This window comes from Scyliorhinus torazame, chromosome 4, assembly GCF_047496885.1.
Source record: "Scyliorhinus torazame isolate Kashiwa2021f chromosome 4, sScyTor2.1, whole genome shotgun sequence".
NCBI lineage: Eukaryota > Metazoa > Chordata > Chondrichthyes > Carcharhiniformes > Scyliorhinidae > Scyliorhinus > Scyliorhinus torazame.
Window position 1 is genome coordinate 259,262,138 of NC_092710.1, and position 20,339 is coordinate 259,282,476.

The following is a 20,339-nucleotide window of genomic DNA, read 5'->3' on the forward strand; positions in this document are numbered from 1 at the left end:
ATTTCGGCGGCAGAGGTGCGCAGGGGCCTTCTTGGAGGTGAGTAGCGACTTTAAAACCACTTACCTTTACAGGAGCAGCCCTTTGGATTTCGGCGGCAGCGGTGCGCAGGGGCCTTCTGGGAGGTGAGTAGTGAGTTTAAAAGCTCTTACCTGGTCCCGTGTCTGTTCTTCTTTTCTGTTTTATTTGTTTTTATATAAGGCGGGAACCGGAAGTTCGACCTCTGGCAAGTCCCCCCCCCCAACCAATAAATTCTGGTGGAGAGGAAACCCGAGACACTACACGTGTAGTGTCTCCCACCCGCCCTCCTCCTCTAACCTAATAATAAGACCCATTGGTGTAAGGTAAGTGCCATATTATATTATTATATTATTAGCATTGTGCAGGTCAAGGATTGGAGGTGGAGGAGCAGTCTCTGTCAGCGAGAGAACCTGAGAACATCTCAGACACTCAGAGGTAAGAAGGTAAGTAAGTGATTTTTACTTTTATACCTTTTTTCAAATTGTGTGTGTCGGGGGGAAACTGAAGTGACATCACAGAAAAGCTGTGACCTGAGTGGCTGGTTGGGATTCTAACCTAAATTTAAAAAAAAAAAATTTGAGTATTTGGGAACTAATTAAACATAATAACTTAATTATAATTTAGAGGATATCTAAGCCAGAGATCGGAGAATATTATAGTTAGCTATCGCATTTCTATTAGAAATCTAGTGCTAGGAAACAGATAGTTGACAGTAACTTTGCAATTTAAAAAAAAAAGTATTTATAAAAAAAAAAAGACAAATTTTAATTTTAATTAATTGACGCAATGTCAGTTAGAGGGGTGCTGTGCTCTGACTGTGAGATGTGGCAGGTCCGGGAGGCTTCCAGCGTCCCGGATGGCTTCATCTGCAGAAAGTGCACCCAACTGCAGCTCCTCACAGACCGCATGGTTCGGTTGGAGCAGCAATTGGATGCACTTAGGAGCATGCAGGTGGCGGAAAGCGTCATAGATCGCAGTTATGTAAATGTGGTCACACCCAAGGTGCAGGCAGAGAAATGGGTGACCACCAGAAAGGGCAGGCAGTCAGTGCAGGAATCCCCTGTGGTTGTCCCCCTCTCGAACAGATATACCCCTTTGGATACTGTCGGGGGGGATAGCCTATCAGGGGAAAACAGCAGCAGCCAGAGCAGTGGCACCACGGCTGGCTCTGATGTTCAGAAGGGAGGGTCAAAGCGCAGAAGAGTAATAGTAATAGGGGACTCTATAGTCAGGGGCACAGATAGGCGCTTCTGTGGACGTGAAAGAGACTCCAGGATGGTATGTTGCCTCCCTGGTGCCAGGGTCCAGGATGTCTCCGAACGGGTAGAGGGAATCCTGAAGGGGGAGGGCAAACAGGCAGAGGTCGTTGTACATATTGGTACTAACGACATAGGCAGGAAGGGGCATGAGGTCCTGCAGCAGGAGTTCAGGGAGCTAGGCAGAAAGTTAAAAGACAGGACCTCGAAGGTTGTAATCTCGGGATTACTCCCTGTGCCACGTGCCAGTGAGGCTAGAAATAGGAAGATAGAGCAGACAAACACGTGGCTAAACAGCTGGTGTAGGAGGGAGGGTTTCCGTTATCTGGACCACTGGGAGCTCTTCCGGGGCAGGTGTGACCTGTATAAGATGGACGGGTTGCATCTAAACCGGAAAGGCATAAATATCCTGGCCGCGAGGTTTGCTAGTGTCACACGGGAGGGTTTAAACTAGTATGGCAGGGGGGTGGGCACGGGAGCAATAGGTCAGAAGGTGAGAGCATTGAGGGAGAACTAGGGAATAGGGACAGTGTGGCTCTGAGGCAGAGCAGACGGGGAGAAGTTGCTGAACACAGCGGGTCTGGTGGCCTGAAGTGCATATGTTTTAATGCAAGGAGCATTACGGGTAAGGCAGATGAACTTAGAGCTTGGATTACTACGTGGAACTATGATGTTGTTGCCATTACAGAGACCTGGTTGAGGGAAGGGCAGGATTGGCAGCTAAACGTTCCAGGATTTAGATGTTTCAGGCGGGATAGAGGGGGATGTAAAAGGGGAGGCGGAGTTGCGCCACTTGTTCGGGAGAATATCACAGCTATACTGCGAGAGGACACCTCCGAGGGCAGTGAGGCTATATGGGTAGAAATCAGGAATAAGAAGGGTGCAGTCACAATGTTGGGGGTATACTACAGGCCTCCCAACAGCCAGCGGGAGATGGAGGAGCAGATAGGTAGACAGATTTTGGAAAAGAGTAAAAACAACAGGGTTGTGGTGATGGGAGACTTCAACTTCCCCAATATTGACTGGGACTCACTTAGTGCCAGGGGCTTAGACGGGGCGGAGTTTGTAAGGAGCATCCAGGAGGGCTTCTTAAAACAATATGTAAACAGTCCAACTAGGGAAGGGGCGGTACTGGACCTGCGATTGGGGAATGAGCCCGGCCAGGTGGTAGATGTTTCAGTAGGGGAGCATTTCGGTAACAGTGACCACAATTCAGTAAGTTTTAAAGTACTGGTGGACAAGGATAAGAGTGGTCCGAGGATGAATGTGCTAAATTGGGGGAAGGCTAATTATAACAATATTAGGCGGGAACTGAAGAACATAGATTGGGGGCGGATGTTTGAGGGCAAATCAACATCTGACATGTGGGAGGCTTTCAAGTGTCAGTTGAAAGGAATACAGGACAGGCATGTTCCTGTGAGGAAGAAAGATAAATACGGCAATTTTCGGGAACCTTGGATGACGAGTGATATTGTAGGCCTCGTCAAAAAGAAAAAGGAGGCATTTGTCAGGGCTAAAAGGCTGGGAACAGACGAAGCCTGTGTGGCATATAAGGAAAGTAGGAAGGAACTTAAGCAAGGAGTCAGGAGGGCTAGAAGGGGTCATGAAAAGTCATTGGCAAATAGGGTTAAGGAAAATCCCAAGGCTTTTTACACGTACATAAAAAGCAAGAGGGTAGCCAGGGAAAGGGTTGGCCCACTGAAGGATAGGCAAGGGAATCTATGGGTGGAGCCAGAGGAAATGGGCGAGGTACTAAATGAATACTTTGCATCAGTATTCACCAAAGAGAAGGAATTGGTAGATGTTGAGTCTGGAGAAGGGGGTGTAGATAGCCTGGGTCACATTGTGATCCAAAAAGACGAGGTGTTGGGTGTCTTAAAAAATATTAAGGTAGATAAGTCCCCAAGGCCTGATGGGATCTACCCCAGAATACTGAAGGAGGCAGGAGAGGATATTGCTGAGGCCTTGACAGAAATCTTTGGATCCTCGCTGTCTTCAGGGGATGTCCCGGAGGACTGGAGAATAGCCAATGTTGTTCCTCTGTTTAAGAAGGGTAGCAAGGATAATCCCGGGAACTACAGGCCGGTGAGCCTTACTTCAGTGGTAGGGAAATTACTGGAGAGAATTCTTCGAGACAGGATCTACTCCCATTTGGAAGCAAATGGACGTATTAGTGAGAGGCAGCACTGTTTTGTGAAGGGAAGGTCGTGTCTTACTAACTTGATAGAGTTTTTCGAGGAGGTCACTAAGATGATTGATGCAGGTAGGGCAGTAGATGTTGTCTATATGGACTTCAGTAAGGCCTTTGACAAGGTCCCTCATGGTAGACTAGTACAAAAGGTGAAGTCACACGGGATCAGGGGTGAACTGGCAAGGTGGATACAGAACTGGCTAGGCCATAGAAGGCAGAGGGTAGCAATGGAGGGATGCTTTTCTCATTGGAGGGCTGTGACCAGTGGTGTTCCACAGTGATCAGTGCTGGGACCTTTGCTCTTTGTAGTATATATAAATGATTTGGAGGAAAATGTAACTGGTCTGATTAGTAAGTTTGCAGACGACACAAAGGTTGGTGGAATTGCGGATAGCGATGAGGACTGTCTGAGGATACAGCAGGATTTAGATTGTCTGGAGACTTGGGCGGAGAGATGGCAGATGGAGTTTAATCCGGACAAATGTGAGGTAATGCATTTTGGAAGGGCTAATGCAGGTAGGGAATATACAGTGAATGGTAGAACCCTCAAGAGTATTGAAAGTCAAAGAGATCTAGGAGTACAGGTCCACAGGTCATTGAAAGGGGCAACACAGGTGGAGAAGGTAGTCAAGAAGGCATACGGCATGCTTACCTTCATTGGCCGGGGCATTGAGTATAAGAATTGGCAAGTCATGTTGCAGCTGTATAGAACCTTAGTTAGGCCACACTTGGAGTATAGTGTTCAATTCTGGTCGCCACACTACCAGAAGGATGTGGAGGCTTTAGAGAGGGTGCAGAAGAGATTTACCAGAATGTTGCCTGGTATGGAGGGCATTAGCTATGAGGAGCGGTTGAATAAACTCGGTTTGTTCTCACTGGAACGAAGGAGGTTGAGGGGAGACCTGATAGAGGGATACAAAATTATGAGGGGCATAGACAGAGTGGATAGTCAGAGGCTTTTCCCCAGGGTAGAGGGGTCAATTACTAGGGGGCATAGGTTTAAGGTGAGAGGGGCAAGGTTTAGAGTAGATGTACGAGGCAAGTTTTTTACGCAGAGGGTAGTGGGTGCCTGGAACTCGCTACCGGAGGAGGTGGTGGAAGCAGGGACGATAGTGACATTTAAGGGGCATCTTGACAAATACATGAATAGGATGGGAATAGAGGGATACGGACCCAGGAAGTGTAGAAGATTGTAGTTTAGTCGGGCAGTATGGTCGGCACGGGCTTGGAGGGCCGAAGGGCCTGTTCCTGTGCTGTACATTTCTTTGTTCTTTTGTTCTTTGTTCAACAGGTGATTAAGAAGGCTAATCGAGTTTTGCCTTTCATTGCTAGAGGGATGGAGTTCAAGACTAGTGAGGTTATGCTGCAATTGTATAGGGTGTTGGTGAGGCCGCATCTGGAGTATTGTGTTCTGTTTTGGTCTCCTTACCTGAGAAAGGACATATTGGCACTGGAGGGAGTGCAGAGGAGATTCACTAGGTTGATCCCAGAGTTGAGGGGATTAGATTATGACGAGAGGTTGAGTAGACTGGGACTGTACTCATTGGAGTTTAGAAGGATGTGGGGGGATCTTATTGAAACATATAAAATTATGAAGGGAATAGATAGGATAGATGCGGGCAGGTTGTTTCCACTGGTCGGGGAAAGCAGAACTAGGGGGCATAGCCTCAAAATAAGGGGCAGTAGATTTAGGACAGGGTGTAGGAGGAACTTCTTCACCCAAAGGGTTGTGAATCTCTGGAATTCCTTGCCCAGTGAAGCAGTTGAGGCTCCTTCTTTAAACGTTTTTAAGAAAAAGATAGATGCCTTTCTAAAGAATAAAGGGATTCGGGGATATGGTGTACGGGCCGGAGAGTGGAGCTGAGTCCACAAAGATCAGCCATGATCACGTTAAATGGCGGAGCAGGCTCGAGGGGCCAGATGGCCTACTCCTGTTCCTAGTTCTTATGTTCTTATGTAATATCCAACAATTAGTTTCACTCCCCACATTTCCTCACCTAATTTATTTTTTCCTTTTCAGTGATACGATTTATAAAACCATAGAAATGTTACAGCATAACAGGGGGCATTTAGGTAACATTTAGCCCAAGCTGTCCATGTCAGCCATGTCGCGGACACCCTGGTGCCCTTTCTAATCCCATCTTCCAGAAGTCCGTCCATAGCCCTGTATTTTAAAGGTGCAGATCCAGGTAAAGTTTAGGGTCTCTGTCTCCACCACCAACTTGGGAAGCAAGTTCCAGACTCTCAGTTACCCTCTGCATAAAAAAAGTTCCTCCTCATGTCCACTCTACACCTTCTGCCATTTATCTATGTCCTCTGGTTCAAGAATTCTCCACCAAGGGAAACAATTTTATCCTGTCCACTCTATCTCTTCCCCTCATAATTTTGTACACCTCAATTAAGTCACCCCTCAGCCTTCTTTTTCCAAGGAAAATAACCCCAACCTTCCAAACTCTCCTCATAGCTACACGTTGTTTTAGCCTTGGCAACATTCTTGTAAACCTCTGCACTCTCTCCAGAGCACTTACATCCTTCTGTAATGTGGTGACCAGAACTGCACACAATACTCCAGTTGTGGCCTCACCAGTGTTTGAGACATCCTTACTGTTAAATGCTTAAACTCTGTCAATGAAGGAGAGCATTACATTTGCTTTCTTTACAACCTGGTCTACTTGAACTGCTGCCTTTACTCCTGTCTCATCTCCATATTTTCTATTGTAGAGCAAACCTCTTCACACAAAAATACCATGGGCGGGATTCGGCGGGGCGGGCAACTCCTGCAGGAAGGAGTAGCGTGAACCACTCTGGCATCGGGCCACCCCAAAGGTGAGGAATCCTCCGCACCTTCAGGGGCTAGGACGGCCCCGGAGTGGTTTGCACCCCGCTGGCCGGCGGGGAAGGGGCTTGGTGCCATGCCAACCGGTGGCGAAGTGCCTCTGCTGGCTGGCGCGAGTTGGCGCATGCGCGGGAGCGCCAGCGTGTGCTGGCATCATCCCAGCGCCTGCGCAGAGGGCTACGTCTTCGGTACGGAATAAGAGAGTGCCCCCACGGCACAGGCCCGTCCGCGGATCGGTGCGCCCCGATCGCGGGCCAGGCCACTGTGGGGGCAACTCCCGGGGCCAGATCTCTCTCCCCCCCCCCCCCCCCCCCCCCCCCCCCCCCTGATTACAACACATTGTAATCTTGAGTTAAACTTGGAACTCAAGATTTTGATCAGGTGAGGTCCACTCCAATGGCTTTGGAATGGGAGTCTAGTACTGCATGACAAAAAGAGGGATTTGTTCAAGAGTTTTTGATCCATGGATGATGCTTGCTCTGGCTTTACAACTTGTTTTTTTTCAAATTAATTTGCTTTATATTGTCTCCGTTTTTGGGTATCTCTGCCATGTGCATTTTCTGAAAATTATGCCCTTTGTTTTTGTCACTTTCTTAGTGCGAAATCTTAACTGGCTGGTACCTGTCAGTAAAGTAAGCAAATTCTCCTGTCCCAATTTTGTTTGGTTCAAACAAAGCATTGACCTTTCTTCCACATTGTTCTTATTTATTCAACCTTGTTTCACCTCTTATCACTTTAACTGCACTTTATCCTGATCTGTATTTTCCAAATATGCTGTCAATAATGGTTGATTTATCAGAGCCATTTAACCATCACTACTGATGCCTTCCATACCATGTGCATTTAGAATCATTTTTTCTTTCAAACTAAAATGGGACTGCTCTAAGATTCAGTGCCAAACAAAGCAATGCACTGTAGCTGTAATGTTGCAAATTGATGCAGACCAAATCGTGCTTTCATGAGGTTGGATTTGTTCCAAAACGGAGTTCAGTTATTACTGCAAATTGCCTGAATTGTACCTTTTTGGATAAGCACAGGAATGAGCAGACGCATGTCTGAAGTTCAATTTTAAACTAACCTGGATGTCAGCCAGGAGGAACTAAGGTTAAGTTAATTTAAAAAGCATCTTCCTCTTTTCCAAATAATGGCTGGAACAGAATTCCAAATACATTGCAAATTAATTTCCACACTTTGTCCCTGAGGGTTATCATGATCGTCTCTCATTAGTGCCACCTTCAGTCCTCCCCATTGAACTTTGTAGTTACAACATTATTTTTTTTTGTAAATTTCATTTCTATAGGACTTTGTTGCAGAATCTTCAACGAAATGGTGTTGAGCCCTGAGCGGCACTGCGCATTATATACTCTTGGTAACACCTGCTGTTTGAGTTTAACATCAGGGTTGCAACTTGTGACAGATTTTGTAGGTCATTTCAAAATTCGTTCATGGCTTTATAGGCCTATAAATAAGAGTAGGCACTTGTTTGAAAACATTTCATGTCTTCTTGCTGCAATCCTTAATCAATGGGTTTGCCATCCACTGGCTGTAGAAATGAGTTGAAGTAAATGCTTTCACCTTCAGTTTGGTCGAAGTTCTCTCCCTGACATTTGAGAGTGGTTAACAATTAGGTGTTCTTTTCCTTTAGTCGTTTGATTCTCGTATGCGTCTGCAGCTACTTAATCAGTTTCACACGCTGTGAGTTTTTAGTGATGGGTTCTGACTTGGAATATAAAAAAGCAGTATTTTCTGTTGTCCAAACTATTTATCCAAAGTAATATTTCCACAAATATCTTTTGAAAAAAGAGTGAAGTGAAAATAAGATGCCTGAAGAGGGAAAAAGAAAAATGCATTTGACAGGTTGAGAGAATTGCCATCCAATTTGCTTAAGTAGTTAAACATGGTAGACAAAGACTGAAAAGGTTATTGGCCATTCCGTAGCCTGTGACAGCGTAGGTAAGTTTATCTTGCTCTGTTCTGACAGCGTAGGTAAGTTTATCTTGCTCTGTTCCGACAGCGTAGGTAAGTTTATCTTGCTCTGTTCTGACTCTTCCATTTAATCTTGTTCTGATGCTCTGCTTTTTTCCACCCTGTTGCATTCTTCCATCATTTTTAACATTTCCATTATAATTCTCCAAAATCTGCATTGTCTAATACCAGGCAGTATTTCTGGTGAATCTGCATTTTACCTCTCTAAAGTCAATCGGTCTATATCCATCCCTTTTTAAAATAAATTTAGAGTACCCAATTCATTTTTTCCAATTAAGGGGAAATTTAGCGTGGCCAATCCACCTACCCTGCACATCTTTTTGGTTGTGGGGGCGAAACCTATGCAAACACGGGGAGAATGTGCAAACCCCACACGGACAGTGACCCAGAGCCGGGATCGAACCTGGGACCTTGGCGCCGTGAGGCAGCAATCCTAACCACTGCGCCACCGTGCTGCCCCCCGGTCTATATCCATCCTGAAGTGTGGAGCCCGGTACTGTACCAATACTCTAACTGAGATCATACTGTTTAATATAAGACATCAGTACCACTTTGCTTTTATATTCTCCACCTCTATGATAAAACCTAGGGTGGGATTTTCCGGCTCTCTGGGATCTTCTGATCCCTCCGATACTCAATGGTCTTTAGCTGGGATGCTGACCCTTCCACGGCAAGTCCCACTTCGAAGGGGCTGGAAAGTCCCAGCCCTAGAATTCTGTTAGCTTCTTACTGTCTTATAAACCTGAGTTGTTGCTGTCAATGTCCTGTGAACGTATATACTGACATCATTCTGCTCTTCTCACCACACCCAGCTTACTTTCATTCTCACTAGAATTACTGTTGTTAAACGTTTTTGTATCAAAGCCACATTCTGATATTGATTTCCATCAGCCACTTTTTCGCCACTTCCCAATTTGCTCGATATCATTTTCAGGTTCCTTTGACCTTTTGAAGAATTAACTACTCTTTTGGTGTCTTATTTTGATTTTGACACCTCTTCTCGGTCTAAATTCAAATTCCTTGTGTATACAGTGGCCCCTGCCCTCATTCAGTCACCGGGGGGGGGGGGGGGGGGGGGGGGGCACTCTGGGCTCCTACCATGCCCATCTAATCAATTATTTTCTTTATCCTACATTATAACAGGAATGCATTACAACAGTGACTACACTTCACAAGTACTTTATTGGCTGTTAAGCACTTTGGGACCTCTGGTGGTCATGAAAAGCGCTATATAATTAATAATCTTTATTATTGTCACAAGTAGGCTTACATTAACACTGAAAAGCCCCTAGTTGCCACACACCGGCACCTGTTCTGGTACACAGGGAAGAATTCAGATTGTCCAATTCACCTAACAGCACATCTTTCGGGACTTGTGAGAAGGAAACTGAAGCAACCGGAGGAAACCTACGCAGACACGGGAAGAATATGCAGATTCTGCATAGACAGTGACCCAAGCCGGGAATCGAACCCAGGTCCCTGGCACTGTGAAGCAACAGTGCTAGCCACTGTGCTACCGTTCCCTTCCGTGTCTTTTCATTCTTAACAACTTTGCTATTCTACCACTTAATTGTATCTAGTAATTTCCAGTGGGATGATTGGTTCTCTTTTTGGGCACACACTGCTGTGCGCTCGTTTGTATTGGATGTCCAATTAGGAAGTGCTGAAAGCATGTTTAAAAACGTATTTTTCTTTTGTGAAATCGGGAGGAGTACGAGTGCTGGCTCTAGGTTGGCTTTGTGAGCTGTGGCTAGCTCCTCCCATCCCTTACCCCGCTCTTCCTCCGAGTACATGCCTGCGCGCCTCTGCTGGCATCATAAACGGCTGATTATTCCTGAAGCCAAAGAGCAGAGAGATGCTTTGAGACTTCAATTTGCCAACCTCCGCTCACCTGCTAAATTCAGCTGACGCAATGCATCAAATGGTAATCGTCTCAAACACAAAAACTGCATGTGAGAAAAGGATAATGTGGTAACAAGATTCTTAGCCTGAAAACAATCTCTGGTCATAGGGTGCAGAAATCCAAATGATTCAGGATTGGCAGCCACTGCTTTTCTGTGGCATAGGACAGTGGCGCATGTGGAAAGAACTGCTAGCCAGCTCACTCTGCAGATTGGTGCCTTAAAGTCAAAATTGACCCCAGTAAGGCTGCACGGTGACGCAGTGGGTTAGCCCTGCTGCCACATGACGCTGAGGTCCAGGTTCGATCCTGGCTCTGGGTCACTGTTCATGTGGAGTTTGCACATTCTCCCGTGTTTGCGTGGGTTTCGCCTCCATAAACCCAAAGGTGTGCAGGTTAGGTGGATTGGCCACACTAAATTGCCCCTTAATTGGAAAAAGAAATGAATTGGGTACGCTAATTTTAAAAAAAAATTAACCCCAGTAAGTTAAATGTACTTGTCATTAAATTTCAATATGGAGTTTTGTTGGTTGAAATGTTTACATAGTGTTTTCCCACTATGAACAATTGACATGGAAGCTTTGATAATGGAAAAATTTAACACAGAAGTAAATTTGTGTATAAAGAAAGTATGCAATTATACATAAAGATTGTTAATGTTTGGATTTATTAATGTGTCGAATTCTGTCGAGAAAATGTAAAAACTCAAAGAATAAAAGTATAATCATGAGAAATTGCAAGGTGAACATGTTTTCTTTTCTTTCTCCTTTTGTGTCTTGCAGTACGATTATGAATATGATGAGAATGGTGAAAAGGTTGTCCTGGGTAAAGGGACATTTGGAATGGTCTATTGCAGGTAGAGACCTTAGCAATCAGGTCAGAATTGCTATCAAAGAAATCCCAGAAAGGGACAGCAGGCAAGTAACTGTGAATGCCATGAGGAAGCAAACAATCGTTCGGCAGATAATGTGATATCTGATTTTTTCTTTCAAGCTCGGGAATCTTAGGTTGCAGAATCCAAAAATGATATGAAATGAAAATGAAACGAAAATCGCTTATTGTCACAAGTAGGCTTCAAATGAAGTTACTGTGAAAAGCCCCTAGTCACCACATTCCAGCGCCTGTTCGGGGAGGCTGGTACGGGAATTGAACCGTGTTGCTGGCCTGCCTTGGTCTGCTTTCAAAACATCCAGCTCTTGGTAACCACTGCTTTTTTTTTGTGACAATGGGAATGCTGAGTAGTGTCATTAGCAGCAAGACCTGAGAATGAAAGCATTGTTTCTTAAAAAAACTTGAGATACTAAATGTTGCAATGGCTTCAAAATCGCCCCAGATTGATGGGGTGGAAGCCCTTTTTGTTTGCTGACTGTGGCAGTCATGCAGGAAATGTGTTTGACCAGCAACTCATGCCCATGGGGAAATGGGCCCACGGCCCCTTGTTGGCTCTAATTTACCATTCAGCTTGGGCAGCATGATGGTAAGTTAGGGGAAAAGAGAAAATCATTTTGTTGGTACAGGAAGGGATGCCCTTTTTGAAACTGGTTTCGTATAGGTTTTTAGATGTTCGGCTGATTGGGGAAAAGCATTGACTTTGCACAGTACAAAACAGCTATTTGGGGAGAAGGGACTCTGGAACAGAGCCCACCTGTTTTTACTTTCTGTTCATTTAAATTCGTATTAAATCAAGCAGACTCCTTTAGGATGGAGCAGCTAGTCCACAACACCCAGATTTTCTTCTTGTGAGGTTGAAGCTTTCTCCACCCAGCCATTTGTACCCCATTTTTGGCAAACTAAACTGTCCGTCTTACTATGCTAGGGCTGGTGACAATGATTTATCACCAATTCTGCAGAGTTATTCAGTGGTGATGCTGAATCAAAATGAAAGAAAGGAAATTCTATGCATAGAAGCCTTTGGCAGTGTCAGGACTACCTCAAAGCACTTTGCACCTAATTAAGTACTTTCCAAATATAGTCATTGCAAATTTTGCAAAGCAAGATCCACAAAAAGCAGCCCGCTAATGACTGAATGATCTGTTTTGACAAAGTTTTTTTTTTTTAATTTAGAGTACCCAATTCATTTTTTCCAATTAAGGGGCAATTTGGCATGGCCAATCCACCTAGCCTGCACATCTTTGGGTTGTGGGAGGGAAACCCACGCAAACACGGGGAGAATGTGCAAACTCCGCACGGACAGTGACCCAGAGCCGGGATCGAACCTGGGACCTCGGCACCGTGAGGCTGCAGGGCTAACCCACTTCGTCACTGTGCTGCCCTGTTTTGACAATGTGGATTGAGGAATGGAATGAATACTGCCCAAGACATAAGGAAGTCTCATTTTTTTTCTTGTTGAAAAGTCTCATCAGACCTTTTAATCCACCTGAGGGGGAAAATCGGCTTTAATTTAATGTCTCTTTGAAAGATGGCATCTTTGTGCTTGAACCTCCTGGAGTGAGACCTGAACTCATGGCTTTTTGATGCTGAGGTCCGCATGCTGACACATTTTGACAGAATTTAACCGTGAGCTTTAGGAACCTGAAACAGGACCAACTTAGCTATTAACCTGGAGATGACTTCTTTTTTTTAAAAGAGTTTTTCTTAAACAAAATTTTACATAACCAATAACAAAAAGGGAGAAAATTTAACAAACAGGTAGTTACATAGAGACGACTTCCTAACTGGCTGCCTCTAGGAGTGCCGCCAAATTAAATACAGCGGCAGGCTCTCAATGTGCCAGCTAAGTCATAGTGCTGGCAGCTCTGAATCCTCACGGTGGCATCAGAAGAGGGAGGCGCTGCTGTGGCAGCTTGGAGAGCAAGAAGCCTCGGAGAAATAAATAAGCAGTTAGTCATCAGATAGCCCGTGGCGCAGTGGGGATGTCCTTCCCCACTGCCTATGACCTCCTCTTTGGACCATAAAGCCTCCGTTAACTCAATGGCCTGCCTCGGGTAGGCTGTCTCACAATATTACACAATAAATGGTAGAACTCTTGCGAGTACTGACAGGCAGAGAGATTGGGCGTGCCTGTCCACCGATCACTGAAAATGGCAATGCATGTGGATAAGGTGGTCAAGAAGGCATACGGCATGCTGGCCTTCATCGGTCAGGGCATTGAATATAAAAATTGGCAAGTCATGTTGCAGCTGTACAGGACCTTAGTTAGGCCTCATTTGGAATATTGTGTACAATTCTGGTCGCCACACTACCAGAAGGATGTGGATGCTTTGGAGAGGGTACAGAAGCGGTATACTAGGAAGTTGCCTGGTATGGAGGGCATTAGCTATGTGGGGAGGTTAGATAAACTCTGTCTGTTTTCACTGGAATGACGGAGGTTGAGAGGCGACCTGATAGAGGTTTACAAGATTATGAGTGGCATGGACAGAGTGGATAATCAGATGCTCGTTCCTAGGGTTGGAGAGCCGAGTACAGGGGACATAGGTTTAAAGTGTGTGGGGAAAGGTTTAGAACTGATGTGCGAGGCAAGCCTTTTACACAGAGGGTGGTAAATATATGGAACGCGCTGGCTTGGGAGGTGGTGGGAGCAAGTACGGGACATCTGGACAAAAATATGAATAGGGTGGGAATGGAAAGATGAGGACTCTGTAAGTGCAGACGGTTTTAGTTTAGGCAGGTCCCATGGTCAGCGCAGGCTTGGAGGGCAGAAGGGCCTGTTCCTGCGCTGTATTGTTCTTTGTTCTTTGTCTCCACAAAGCTGGCGGTCTCCCCGTAGCTGTGGGGGAACTGCTCCCTGTCGGGCAGGATGATAGTGGATCCAAGGAATAGGCTGTAATTATTTAAATTAATTTCATGTAATAATAATCTTTATTGTCATAAGTAGGCTTACATTAACACTGCAATTAAGTTACTGTGAAAATCCCCTAGTCACCACATTCTGGCGCCTGTTTGGGTACACAGAGGGAGAATTCAGAATGTCAAATTACCTAACAGCACGTCTTTCGGGACTTGTGGGAGGAAACCGGAGCACCCGGAGGAAACCCTCGCAGACACTGGGAGAACGCGCAGATTCCTCACAGACAGTGATCTGTATGGCAGGCAGCTGCTCTGCATGCAAACCCGCTGCTAGTGGCAGACTGAAATGTTGTCTGAACATCTCGATACTATTGATGACCAAGAAGATTTAATAAGTTCCTAAATCAATGAAAAGACGTTTTGTTAACTTAAAAAAAAAAAATCTTGGATTCTATGGGCTCTATTTCTATATGTAGATTTTTCTACCCGTCTATTTTTTGAAACACTTTAAAATTGGGTAAAAAATGTTTACTCATGATTCCGGTTATTAAGAGGCTTTGTTTCTGTCAATGTTTGTAGGTATTCCCAGCCCCTCCATGAAGAAATTGCTCTTCATAAACACCTCAAGCACAAGAACATTGTACAATACCTGGGCTCTATTAGTGAAAATGGTTTCATTAAGATCTTTATGGAGCAGGTTCCTGGAGGTAAGTTTGTTTGTATTCCAGTCAACATGGAGTTAAATGGAAGTCCAGACACTAGGTCCATCCTGGGTTTTGGAAAGTTTTGAATGAGCAGAAAAAATATATGAATACTTGCATTAAATGTCACATAAATTTTTTAAGTCATCGTCACATGTGTGAAACATAAAAGATGAATTTCTATGTAACACTTCAAAGCTATCCGTGGTAAAGTAACCTTTATTGTAAATTTTTTGAGAGGATGTGGCTTCTGTCTTGATTTAAGACAATTATGTAGTTAACTTTCCTGACTGATCACTTGTGTACTTCGGGTTGGTGTAGATATTTGACCATGTTTCATCACAGATAGAGGTTTTTTTATGGACAATTGGAGTTCAAATGGTTGGTTCTATCCATTTAGAAATCAACAATGCATTTCTGGTTGACATGTTTATGTCGGATAGGCTCAGTTAGTAGGCATCAAAGAATGACTAAAAAAACGTAAAAAGAGGGAGGAATTTTGTGAGAAAGCTAGCTTGAAATAGTAACTAAAGCAAGTGTTGGTCCCCCAGATAGTGAGACTGGGGAATTGATAATTGAAAATAAGGAAATTGCCGAGGTGTTGAACAGTTATTTGGTGTCTGTCTTGGGCTTGGAGTTTTCACCCGTCGGGTGTGTTTACTCAGCGAGTTCAGAAGCAAACGTGAAGCGCCCTTCTGGCCGCACTAGGCCCTTGCTTGACTGGTCAATTAACAGCCAGCCGGCGGGAAAGACCCATTCTGAAAGGCTGAGCACAGCAGAGGAGGGCGGGAAGAGAGTGGGCACTATGAGAGAAGTGATGGTGTTGTAGGTGTTTTCATTGAAGGCTGACAACTGCATAATTTTCCAATTATATTTGGATCAAACATGCTGCAAGTTCTCTGTCGCATGCAGAATCAAGCATCTGGCAGCATAACACCTCAAACATTTTTGTTGTTTTATTTCATCCGGACATTTTATCCCACCCTGGATCTGCAGTGGTAAAAACCTGAACACCGCCTGCCCAATTGGCCTGTGTGTTAAGCATAAAAAGCCATGGACCATGCAAAGATGGTGCCAATTGCATGCTTAATGCCCAAAGTAAGGAAGTTTTACTGCAGCTGTATAGGGCCTTAGTAAGGTTATTCATGAAAGCCCTGCCTTTACAACCTTGCCCCTCGCCTGAGGTGTGGTGATACTCGGGTTAAATCACCACCAGTTAGCTCTCTCCCTCAAAGGGGAAAGCAGCCTATAGTCCTCTGGTACTATGGCGCCTTTACTTTACCCAGTGGGATCACATCTGGGGTATTGGGTCCAGTTTTAGCCTGATTTGAAAAAGGATGTGATTGCATCAGACACAGTTCAGAAGAAGTTCACTCAGGGTTGAAGAGCTTATCTTTTGAAGAAAGGTTAAACAGGTAAGGCCTATATCCATTAGAGTTTAGAAGAATGGGAGGTGATTTTATTTAAACAAATACGATCCTGGCGGTAAAAGCAAATTACTGCTGGAATCAGAAACAAAAACGGAAAATACTGGACAATCGCAGCAGGTCTGACAGCATCTGTGGAGAGAGGAGGAAGCTAACGTTTCGAGCCTGGATGAGTCTTTGTCAAAGCTCTCGAGGGGTCTCGACAGGGTGGACACCGGGGAGGATGCTTTGTCATGTGGAGGAGACTAGAACTAGGGGACACTTTAAAATAAGAGGTGTCTCTTTTAAGATGGCATCAGGAGACATTTTGTCTCTTACAGGGTCTTTATTTTGTGCAATTATCTCCCTCAGAAAGCATTGGAGGCAGGATCATTTAATTTATTCAAGGCTGCATTAGATTTTTGATCGGCGAAGGATACCAAGGTTATGGGAAGGCGAACAGTAAAGTGGAGTTGCGATCACACATTCATATTGAATGGGGGAGCAGGTTCGAAGGGCGGAATGGCCTCATTCTACTCCTAAATCCGATGTTCCTACATCTGGCCATCAAGTTAGAAGCTTGATGTTTCCATGTCCTAGTCCAGAACTTGAATATGTTGACATTTAAATACCTTACGTTTTGTACCACTAATGGGCCCTGTCTTCCTACTCTGGTAAGGCCCATTCATGTTATTTGAAGAGCAAGGAGATCTCTTGGCATCATGCCTAACATTCTTCCCTCAAGAAACGCTTCCAAAATATAATTTAGTTTGGCATTCATGATAGGACTTTGCTGTTTGCAAACTTGCTGCTATCCTTTCCTACAAAAAAAAGTGATCACTTTTCAAAATTGGAACGTCTTGAGAATTTGGGGCGGCACTATATGGGAATGTGTTACTTTACCTTTTTCTACATTCACGCAAATGCTTTTAGTGTGAATTACTAGCTGAAATTTAGGGAATATAGCTTTGCTAATCCTTAATCAGAGGGGCAGACTTTTTAAAAAAAGAAAAAAAAAATTTTATTCTCCTTTTTCACATTTTCTCCCGCATTTACACCCATCAACAATAAACAATAATCAGCAACAAATGTCAATCCCCATAATAACAACGATCCCATCCGCCCACCAACCCCCAAACCTCAGCCCGCATGTTTACATAAACAAATGACAAAAAGGAATCAGGGATTATCTATAGTCACCCTTAGTCTACACAGCCCCCCTCCCCTTCCCCCCCAACTAATGTTCAATGTTATCCAGTTCTTGAAAGTGCATAATAAATAGTGCCCATGACTTGTAGAACCCCTCCGACCTTCCCCTCAGTTCAAACTTAACCTTTTCAAGGGTCAAGTATTCCAACAGGTCCCCCCGCCACGCCAGGGCACTGGGTGGAGAGGCTGCTCTCCATCCCAGCAGGATCCGCCTTCGGGCGATCAACGAGGCGAAGGCTATGATATCTGCCTCCGCATCCACTTCCAACCCTGGCTGGTCCGACACCCCGAGTATGGCCTCCTGGGGAACCGGATCCAGTTTCACACTCACCACCTTGGAAATTACCCTAAACACCTCCTTCCAGTACTCCCCTAGCTTTGGACAGGACCAAAACATATGAACGTGATTAGCGGGGCCCCTCCCGCAACGCTCTCACACATCCTCTACCCCTTCAAAAAATCGTCTCATCCTCGCCCTCGTGAGGTGCGCTCTATATACCACCTTCAGCTGTATCAGCCCCAACCTCGCAGATGAGGTGGAGGCATTCACTCTCCGGAGCACCTGACACCAGATCCCCTCCTCTATAACCTCTCCCAGGCTTCCTCCCACCTTGCTTTGATCCCTTCCAGTGGTGCCTTATCCTCTTCCAAAATAGCTCCATACATCGCTGACATTGCCCCCTTCTCCAGTCCCCTTGTCGTCAACACCTCCTCCAGCAATGTGGAGGCCGGTTCCTCTGGGAAGCTCTGTATCTCCTTCCTGGCAAAATCCCGAACCAGCATGTACCTAAACACTTCTCCCTGCTCTAGCCCATACTTCGCTTCTAGCTCAATCTTGCAAACCGACCCCGAAGAAACAAATCTTTGAGCGTCTTAATCCCCCTCTCTTCCCATTTCCGAAAACTTCCATCCCACCTCCCGGGCTCAAATCTGTGGTTCCCCCGAATCGGCATCTCCCTTGACCCTACCCCCAACCCGAAGTGTTTGCGAAACTGCCTCCAGATTTTCAATGAAGCTATTATTACCGGACTCCCAGAGTACTTCCCCGGGGCTATCGGGAGCGGCGCTGTTGCTAGTGCCTTCAGCCCCGACCCCCTGCACAAACTCTTCTCCATTCTGACCCACTGAGAATCCACCCCTCTGACCCAGCTCCGCACTTTCTCCACATTCACCGCCTCGTAGTAGTACAACAGGTTCGGGAGACCCAAACCCCCTGCCTGCCTTCCCCTCTGTAGCAGCACCTTTCTCACTCTGACCACCTTCCCTCCCCATATGAATGAATAATCCTTCCCTCAATCTCCCTGAAAAAAGACTTTGGCAGGAAAATCGGTAGGCATTGAAAAATAAACAGGAATCGCGGCAACACATTCATTTAAACCGCCTGTACCCGACCCGCCAGTGTCAGAGGAAGGCCATCCCACCTTGCCAGATCGGCTTTCACGCTCCCCACCAAACTAGTGATGTTGTAACTGCAAAGCCTCCCCCACTCACGGGCAACCTGCACCCCCAGATACCTAAAATTAGTCCCTGCCCTACGGAATGGCAGCCCCCTTACCCCTGCCCCCACCCCCGGCCGAGACACCACAAAATACTCACTCTTGTCCAGGTTCAACTTGTACCCCGAGAAAGACCCAAATACCCACAGTAGCTCCAATATTCCTCCTATCGATGCACTCGGCTCCGACACATACAGCAGCAAGTCGTCGGCATATAAGGACACCCTATGTTCTATCCCCCCCCCCCCCCCCCCCGCACTATTCCTTTCCATGCTCCCGAACTTCTCAATGCGATGGCCAATGGCTCAATCGCAAGTGCAAACAGCAGGGGGGACATAGGACATCCCTGTCTCGTCCCACGGTGGAGAGAAAAGTATCTCGAACTGATATTATTTGTGCGGACACTCGCCTTCGGTTCCTTATATAATAGCTTTACCCAGTTCACAAATCTTGGTCCAATCCCAAACCGCTCCAGCACTGCCATCAGGTACCCCCATTCCACCCGATCAAACGCCTTCTCGGCGTCCAATGCCACAACTTCCTCTGTTTCCTTCCCTTCCGCCGGTGCCATAACAACGTTCAAAACCCTCCTAATGTTCGAAAACAGCTGCCTCCCTTTCATGAACCCCGTCTGATCCTCACCTATCACCTTCGGGAGGCACTCCTCCAACCTACCCGCCAGTACCTTCACCAACACTTTTACGTCCACATTCAGAAGTGATATGGGCCGATACGACCCACACTCCGTCGGATTCTTATCTTTTTTTAGCAACAGTGAAATCGATGCCTGCCCCAAGGTTTGCGGCAACACACCCTTCCCCATCGCCTCCTCAAACATCCCCACCATCAGGGGTGCCAACCTATCTTTGAATTTTTTATAATATTCCACCGGAAACCCATCCGGCCCTGCCACCTTCCCCGACTGCATCCTCCCAATCGCATCCTTTATCTCCTGCTCCACTATTGCTCCTTCTAATGTCGCCCTGTCCCCCTCCCCTAGCCTCGGGTACTCCAACCCATCTAGAAATTCTTGCATCTCACGGTCTCCTCCGAGTGGCTCTGACTTGTACAACCTCTCATAAAACTCCTCAAAAACCTTGTTAATCAGCACTGGAGCCACCACCAACTTCCTTGCCCTATCCCTCACCTGAAGAATTTTCCTTGCAGCTGCCTCCCTCCGGAGCTGACCTGCTAACATGGCCTTATCTCCATGTTCATAAACTGCACCCCTTGCTCGTCTCAGTCGGCGCACACGAGTACAGCTCGCCTGTAGATCCTTCCTCTTTTCCAGCTTCGCCGGATCCCCATCTTCTGCATTACTCCTATCTACCTCCAACATCTCATCTATTACCCTCTGCCGCTCCAACCTCTCCTCCTTGTCCACCCTGGCCTTAAACAAAATTACCTCGCCCATCACCACTGCCTTTAGAGCCTCCCAGACGACTGCCTTCGACGCCTCGCCCGTACAATTGAAACCTACATATTCCTTAATTACCTTTTCAATTTTCTCACAGAACACTTGGTTCCCCAAAAGCCCCACATCCAGTTTCCACCCCGGTCTCTGCGCTGCCCCCTTCTCCTGCACCATATCC

The 20,339-nt window shown here is 45.9% G+C and overlaps 1 protein-coding gene across 1 annotated transcript in view; it reads left to right on the top strand.

The window, feature by feature from the left end:
- LOC140410897 (mitogen-activated protein kinase kinase kinase 5-like) overlaps positions 1–20,339 on the top strand; it is a 281,574-nt gene that overhangs the window by 118,781 nt on the left and 142,454 nt on the right. The window contains 3 exon segments of the mRNA XM_072499669.1: positions 10,971–11,039; positions 11,041–11,105; positions 14,515–14,642. Of these exon segments, the coding sequence (XP_072355770.1) occupies positions 10,971–11,039; positions 11,041–11,105; positions 14,515–14,642 (262 nt within the window).